This window comes from Orycteropus afer, unplaced genomic scaffold, assembly GCF_000298275.1.
Source record: "Orycteropus afer afer isolate SDZICR_OR568_19922 unplaced genomic scaffold, OryAfe1.0 scaffold00086, whole genome shotgun sequence".
NCBI classification, from domain to species: Eukaryota; Metazoa; Chordata; class Mammalia; order Tubulidentata; family Orycteropodidae; genus Orycteropus; species Orycteropus afer.
The window spans coordinates 9417012-9425860 of record NW_006921673.1 but is presented as its reverse complement, the minus strand read 5'-3'; the positions used below and the strand labels follow the sequence as shown (position 1 = coordinate 9425860).

Here is an 8849-nt window from a genome sequence, read left to right as displayed (position 1 = left end):
GCCTAGAAGTTCTCTTCATTCAACTAGTGGTTGGGGAAGGGAGCAAGGTTTTTTATTGTCCAGGTCGTTTGTTCCCAGTCCTTGACTGTAACTCAGTTATATGGCCTCTTCTAACTGCAGGGTGAATAAGAAATATAATCTGGTTGCCTAGGAGTTAAAGGGAACATCTGACAAACACGAAACACATGGTAATCTGCCACATTTACCATATATTCTCAGACATGGGATAACTGTAAGTAGACAGTCTCAGTGGGAAGATCTAAGGAAAAGGTTTTTTTTGTTTGCTTGCTTAACTTGCATATTTAAAATATTTAATTTATAAATTTACTTACACATAAAAATTTAATTTATTATAATTTTGTTGTTGCTAGGTGCCATCAAGTTGATTGCAAATCTTAGCAATTCCATGTGACAGAGTAGAACTTCCCCATAGAGTTTTCTTGGCTATAATTTTCATAGAAGGAGCTCTGGCTGCTAACCAAGAAGGTCAGTGGTTCTTGACAACAGTGAGTTTGGTTTTTGGTTTTTTGTTTTTTTTTTTAATCTTCATAGATGCAGATCACCAGGTCTTTCTCTTACTTGGTAAGTTTGAACCAACAACCTTTCAGTTAGCAGCTGGGTGCTTAACTATTGTGACACCAGGCTCCTTTTCAATAATATATTAAATTTTATATGCTCAGGAAATATTACCATATTCAAATGTCAGTTTTCATCTAACAGTGTCATTTAAACTCTTCACTCTATCACTGGAGCCATTTTTTAAGTATTAGATTTCTAGAGCCCATGTGATTTCCACAAGATACAGAATATTTGGCTCTGTGTATAATGATGTTTTGAAAGTTTTATCCCAAACTGTATGATTCATCTGTAAAATATTATGATACTGTTTTTTAAAAGAAATCTTTAAATTAAAAGGCTCTTGATATTGATGTCTAATTACAGCAACAATTAAGCACTTGCCTGCTAACCAGAAGGTTAGCAGTTCTAAAGTACCCAGGTGCTCCATAGGAGAAAGACCTGGCTTTCTGCTTCTTTAAAGATTACAGCCAAGAAAACTTATGGGTAGTTCTATTCTGTCACATAGGGTCTCTGTGAGTCAAAATTCTACGTGATGGCACCCAACAACAACAAAATACTGATTGAAAATATATATGTAGTGAAATCTGTGAGAACCTGAATTCTATAAGACTGCCTTGTTTTTCCAGATCTCAGAAGTTTTCTGCCTTTGACAGATGCAGTCTTACCACTTACCTGTCTCTCATTTTAGTGGAAAATACTTACGTTTTCCTTCTCTGACAAGTTTCTGCCTTACATCGGATCTAACTTTCACAGGTTTTACTGTATATTGCCTCGCTTTTTCTTTTGGATTCATCATCTAAGCATCCAGACATTCCCTGATTCATGTGTTCTCAGGCCAGTATGTCTTCCCCAAACAGTATTTTGTTTTTCAAAATAATGTGATTGCAATGCCTTGTGATGTAAGAGACTGTACAGACCAGAATTCTTGGAGGATAATTTTATGACAGAATAATAACTTTGTCTTATACTTGAGCAGATATAGTACTTTATGTTGTAATATCGTTTTGTTCAATAATAGAAAGTAGAAGAATCGATTAACCCTTTAAAATAATTCTTTCCTGTCAAAATTGTTAGATTTAATGTCTTAGTGTAATTTTTAAAAGTGAATTTTCTATGTCTCTGTGCACAGATACCATTAGCTAATAATGTTCCTTTGAAAATATGATCTGTTCCCTCCTTTTCTTCCTCAGCTTTCCGTGTTGGCTGGACCATATTTCTTTTTCTATGCCACTGTAAATAAGCCAGAATAGCATTTTTCAGGAAGGACTCAATTGGTTGTTCATATGTAAACTTTTTAAGTTCAAAATATTTTCTGTTGGACATAGATTTTAAAATTGTAAGATATTCTCTTTAACTAGGTATAACTAGTATTGATTTAAACAACATGAAACTTATTTCTCTGGAATGCTATTTAAATATGTAGTTAGTTTTCATTATTTTTGCTTTCTTCTCCCAGATTTTCAGCAAAGTGAACCTCAGATCAAGAATCAATTTAAGAGTAAACAAAGACGACTTGACAATGCAAAACGGCAATTGCAGCTGCCTCTTCATCCTTCATGGGAAGCAAGCAGGAGGCAAAAAGAACAGCAATCTAAAATTGCCATATTTCAGGGGAAAAAAATTACATTTAATGATTGATGATTGCCTCTTTTTGTGAACTTTTCTATCTAAAAAAAGATTTTTTAACTAACCTATTATTTAAACTTATGATTGAATTACTCTTCTTTAAGTATAGAAAAAAGTTTGTAATTGTCCTTGGCTTTCATTTTTAAGTGTGTTTATGTTATGTTTACATAAACCTTTCACAAATCAAGTGTGTAACTGAAGTTGTATTTTTCATAATATATCCCATGATATTTCCTCTAGATTTTCCCATTTGTGCTTATCATGAAGCGTATTCACTGTTTCCCGTCTGGTTTTTGCCTTGAAAATAAATTGAGATATATTTAAAATAATAATGGAAAACTATGAGGAAATTGTAGCTTCTATATAGTCAGATCACCTTTGTTAAAACTTACAGTTGTTGCAAAACTAGCATAATTTTTATTATGGGCATACATATAATAAATTATACAAATAAATATTAATGTTTAAAACTTTAAATTGCTCATTTTTTTGCATTATAGTGTTAATTATTTGTCATATTTTTCATTATTCTAAAATAGTTTCCCAGGACAATTCTGGATTTCACAGTTATATTTCAGTTATTTAAGCAATTCGTTTAAATGTAATAATACAGTCAAAGATCTGTTTTATTGTTCACTGCATATAAATATTTTCATTAAACCAAGGATGTATATCCAGCTGTACTCTTAAAAAACTTTTTTTTTTTTTGAAGAACCATGTTGTTGTTATTGTTGTTATTTGCCGTCGAGTTGGCCCCGACTCATAGCGACCCCTCCTTGGGCTTCCGAGGCAGTATCACTACGGAAGTAGATTGCCCCATCTTCCTTCCGAGGAGTGGCTGGTGCGTTTGAACCTCCAGCCTTCTGGTTAGCAGTCAAGTGCCTTAGCCACTATGCTACCAGAGCTCCCTGAAGAACCATAGAACAACAAATTATGAAGGAGTTAGGACTGAAAGCATTTCCACAGATAGCTTAGCAGGAGGGTTATGAGATAACTCACGGAGGAAGGGACTGCTTTATACACTATGGGCCTATTATTTAAAAGGACAACAGGATTTAAAAAAAAAAAAACCTTCAGATGTTTCATTAAGAGTTTAAGAATTTAGATAACTAGAACAGTGGAATTTAAGAGATTATACAGAAAGAAAATTATTTTTGCTCGTTGAATATAAAATGTGTTTACTTTCAAATATTTATTTTACATAATTTTAGATGGATAGAAAAAGTGAAAGAAAAAAAGTGTATCCTTCATCTAAATTCCCCAAATATTAACATTTTACCACATTTGTTTTATGCTTTCATCCCATCTCATCCCCTCCCATCTTCTCTTCTTTCTGTCCCTCTCCACCTTTCCCTCCCTACTCTCACCTTTCAACTCTCTTTAAAAAATAAAGTCATCCTCTGTTCTCTTACATTATCACAATACAGCTGTCAGATACTCAGATTTTGCTAATTATTTCAGTACTTTCTATAGCACAAGAAAATCCAGGATCATGCCTTACATTGTTATCGTATCACTTTAGTATTGAGCAATTGGTTAATCTTTCTTTGTATTTTATGACATTGACATTTTTTAGTAGTACAGCACAATTATTTTGCATTGTCCTCTGATTTGGCTTTGTCTACTTATCATCATGATTAAATTAAAAATATTTGGCAGGAATGTCACAGATGTTGCGTTAATCCCAATGCATCATATTAGGTGGCACATGATGTTGTTGATTTGTCCTCTTCCTGATGTTAACTTTACTTACTTGGTTAAAGTATTATCTATAAGGTATTTGTACTGGGAAGTTACTATTTTGATTGTTTTTCTGTTTGTAATTAATAATTACCTTGTGGGGAGATACTTTGAAACCATCCTTTTCTGAAATTCCCACCCACTAGTATTAGCAAGGAACTGGTAGCATAGTGCCCAAGGCATTTGACTGATAACCAAAAGGCTGGCGGTTCAAACCACCAGCCACTCCTCGGAAGGAAGATGGGGCAATCTACTTCTGTAGTGATACCACCTCGGAAACCCAAGGAGGGGTTGCTGTGAGTCAGATCCGACTCACGGCAGTGTGTTTGATTTTGGTTTTAGTATTAGCACAGTGGTTAAGAGCTCAGCTGCTAACTGAAAGGTTGATGGTTTAAACCCACTCACTGGGTCTGCAGGAGAAAAGACCTGGTGATCTGTTCCCATAAAGATTATAGCCTAGGAAACCCTATGGGGCAGTTCTACCCTGTCGTGAAGGGTTGTCATGAACTGGAATTGACTTGCTAGTGCACCACAACAACACTTAGCCTCCATCAGTGAGTGATCTTAACCTAAAGCAGTTACTCCTATGGTAGTGGAAAATGGTGATTTTCAAAAGTTCCATCTTGTTTCTACATTTATTACCTGGCTTTCTGTGGCAAGGAAAGAAAAAACTTTCCCTTCCCCTCCATTTCTTCTTTTTGTTTGTTTCTTTAATTTAATGGGTATTTATTTGGGGCGTTATTACATATTACTATCATTTTTTATTAATTGAATATTTTTTATGATTTAATTTTACCTTTATTATTGTTTTATAAGGTTTACAGTATACATCTTTAATTTTCACAGTCTGAATTCAAAGAATATACCCCTTCGCATATGGGGTAAGACCCTTACTACATACAGTACACGTCTGTTTTCTTCCTCCCAGCCTTTGTGCTATTGTTTGCATACCTAAATTTACTTCTATAATACATTCTTAATTGTTTTTCCTTTAAATAGGTATCTTTTAAAGGTTTAGAAAATGAAGGGACAAAGTGTTTTATTTTACTCATGTGTTTACCATTTCTTGTGTTCTTCATTCCTTTGTATAGAGTCAGATTTCTGTGTGTTACCAGTCTCTTTCTGCCTAAAAGACTGATTTCAGCATTCCTTTCACTAATACTCAGCATAGATTCTGTTTTTGTATGTCTGGAAAGGGTTTTTTGTTTTTGTGATGTTTTTGTTTGTTTATTTATATTGGGTTTTTTATCTTAATTTTTGAAAGATATTTTTACTATTTCTGTTTCAGATTGACTGGTTTTTTGTTGTTGCTTTTTTCTTTCAGTACTTTAAAGACTCTGCTGTGTTTTCTCCTGGTTTGCATTATTTGTTTTTTTCTTACTCTGTATGTAATATAATTACATTGTTTCTTGTTTCGTCTGGCTGCTTTTAAGATATAATAATTAGCACTGGTTTTCAGTGTTTAATTTTGAATATGAAATGTTTTGATATCCATCTTCTCGTATTTTAGGACTCACCAAGCTTCAGGTACCCTTTCATCAAATAGTTTTCTCTCACCCTCTTTCTCCTCTCACTGTAATTACAATTACACATCTATTGGGACACTTGATCACCAAGGCTCTACTGCTGAATTTTTGGTTATTTTCATTTTCCACTGCTTCATTTTTGATAATTTCTATTGCCATGTCTTAATGTTTACTAATCATTCAGGAATCACAAAACAAATTAGAAAATACTTTTGAGTTGAATGAAAACAAAAGCACAACAAAATGGATTGGATGAAAGGAAAGCAGTGCACAGAAGGAAATTTGGTTAACTTTATACCATAAGAAACTAGAAGAAAAGCAAAACTAAACCCAGAGTAAGCAGAAGGAAAGAAAGAATGATTAGAGTGAAATTAAAATAGAAAATGGAAAATCAATGAAACTAAAAAGTGGCCTTTGAAAAGAGCAGCAAAATTGGCAAACTGGCCAAGAAAAAAAAGGACTTCAATTATTAAATTCAGGAATGAAAAGGGATAATACTACAAACTTTGCAGAAATAATGATAATGAAGGAATATTATGAACAGCTGTATACCATCAAATTAGATAACCTAGATATAATGGACAAATTCCTAGAAAGACACGTTACCAAAACTGACCTGAAAAGTTGAAAATACGAATAGATCTATAACATACGGAGATTGAATTAGTAATCAATAATCTTCCCACAAAAACGCTCAGACACAGATGGCTTCACTAATAAATTCTATCAAACATTTAAAGAAGAATTAACACTAATTCTTAATAAACTCTTCCAACAATTAGAAGGGGACTCTTCTCTGAATCCCATGTTGCCCTGGATCAAAAACCAGATAATACATCACAAGAAATCTACAGATCAATACCCTTTATCAATATAGATACGAATATAGACATTAAAATTCCAGTTTATAAATTATCTTTTGATTTTGTGTATGTTGTTTGTGTCATGCAAAGGCTGTTTTATTTGATTGTATTCAAGTGTATCTTAATAAAGCAATAAATTTTTTCCATTTATTTAATTTTTGCATCTGTATTTTGAATCGAAGAAAATCCTTCCTTACTCTGAGTTGCAAAAGAATCACCCATGCTTGCTTCTAGTACTTGAATGATTTCCTTTCTATCTTGCCTGGCACTGGTTGCTTATTCCTACTTACCTGAAGACCTGGCATTTGTCTAGCAAGTGGATAGTATGAAAACTTAATCCAGGGCTGGAAAACTGGAGATGCATGCAATGCAGTGGCAAAACAATTGTTAAAATAGTCATTTGCAATTACTTGGAAGAGAGACCAATGTGCCTACTGACCCTCTAGGAAAAGAGGTTGAAAAATGGGATGTAGACAGTGTTGGCTGTTAACTGTCTGCACTTAGAAAGATGATAGAAAAGACAAAAAAGATGGACTGTAGCAAGAATTTTCTTGTTTGCAAGCAAAAAAAAAAAGCCAACTCTTTAGATCCAAATGATAAAAAATGAGTGCACAAAGTTCCCTACGACTTTACACTTTACATACTCAGATCAATAGTATGGATGTGGCATTTATTGGTAGATTTGAAAGCCTTAAGGCATGGGCCAAAGAAAACAAGAACCTCTTATATTTAGGAAATTGCTTTGAGAGGTGCTACTAACCAAAAAACCAAGCCAAACTCACTGCCGTCGAGTCAATTCCAATTCATGGCGATCCCCTTTGGGTTTCCAAGGCAGTAAATCTTTACAAAAATAGATTGCCCGGTCTTCTTTCCTAGTAGAGGTGCTACTGGCGTATTTGAATAGGTAACTTTCCTTCAAAGACAATCTGTCATGCCAAAGAAATCACAAGCCCAGACTAAAGTCTTTGGATGTTACAACAGTAAAAGAATGTTGAGACCGAAAACTTGGTTTGGAGGAGATGAATTGCAAAAGCTCTAAAAGTCACAAAGGGGAGCACGTGCCCCATCATTTATTTCAAATGTGACCTAGGTGGTAATGGACAAATGAGAATCCTTAGTGGATCCAAGGACTCTGAACAGTGAATATGATTCCTTCTAGAGAGCAAAATTGGAATCAAGAAGTACCACCTCTGTTGAGATCAGAAAGAGTCAAAATGCCTCCCAGACGGAGCTCTGGTGGTGTAAGTGCCTGAGGCATTTGACTGCTAACCAGAAGGCTGGCGGTTCAAACCCACCAGCCACTCCTGGGAAGGAAGGTTGGGCAATCTATTTCCATAGTGGTACCAAAGGAAGGGTTGCTATGAGATGGATCCAACTCGATGGCAGTGAGTTTTTTATTAATTTTTATAGACCAGTAGTACCCTCTATGTGTCTCCTGTATTCCTATACCAGGTGGCAATTTTATTGCCAGTATTCTATCCTTGTTCACCATAATCTGTTGGGTATGGTGGTAGCAGAAGATTTTTGGTAACACATTAGTTCAAGGGTCACTGGATCTCAAGGAGCCACATCCAGAATTGATGGGAAGAATCATGCATCAATCAGTGATCTTGGACTTTGAGCTTGTTGCAATGACTAGATGGAATTTTTTATTGTCTCCCTTGGGGAAGGAGGGTGTGTGTTCTAGGTGTGGTAGATATTTGGTAACCAGAAGGGCATACAGTGTCAAATGTTGATAAGTATTCATGAATCTAAATCTATTTCTTATTTTCCTTAAGCACCTGGCTAAATTATATTTTACCAGCCTCATTGAATTTAGGCAAATGCTGGCCAATGGAATGTGAGTAAAAATGATATGACTTTCACCTGCCCCACAAAACCTTTCATGCAATCTTCTACATTTCTTCCCTTGTTTCCCAGTCACATGGGGTTGCCTTGAATCTGAATCAACTTGTTGGCAATGCTTGTGTTTTTTTTGTGGTTTCCCACCCCACCCAGCTAGCTACATGTTGACATCCTCTGCAAGCCTGAAAGACAGATTGTGAGGATGGTGAAGTTTCTGTTGACCAGAGCCCCTGCGTATTGCACGTAGTGAATCCCCTCACCTTCCCAGCTATATAATGAACTCTACGTACACAAGAAATAGTATTTTCCTAAATCACTTTGTGTCTTAACTATAATCAGGGTTACTCTAATAAATGTATGTTATGCGGTTGGGATTTAACTTTTTCCAAAATGAGTATTGTTCTAATACTGTTTTTGAGTAGTCAGGTCATCCTCTACTGATCTGAAATGTCACCATATAGTCATGGGAACGTGCCTAGATCCTCTTTCTTTTCTGCTCGACTTTTTCTGATCAGTATTATATGTTCAATTATTATAACTTTATATTTTATTTAGATATAATAAACAATAGCCTGTTTACCCTTAAGTTTAAAAAAAAAAAAAAATTCTTGGCTATTCCTGTACCCTTTCTTTACAAATAAATTTTTAAATCAGCTTATCAAATTTAATT

At 34.7% G+C, this 8849-nt stretch overlaps 1 protein-coding gene across 1 annotated transcript in view; it reads left to right on the top strand.

The window, feature by feature from the left end:
• SRFBP1 (serum response factor binding protein 1) overlaps positions 1-2217 on the top strand; it is a 139305-nt gene extending 137088 nt beyond the window's left edge. The window contains exon 8 of the mRNA XM_007942246.1: positions 2036-2217. Coding sequence (XP_007940437.1) covers positions 2036-2217 — 182 coding nt within the window. The remainder of the gene's footprint in view (positions 1-2035) is intronic.
• The last annotated feature ends 6632 nt before the right edge of the window (positions 2218-8849 follow it).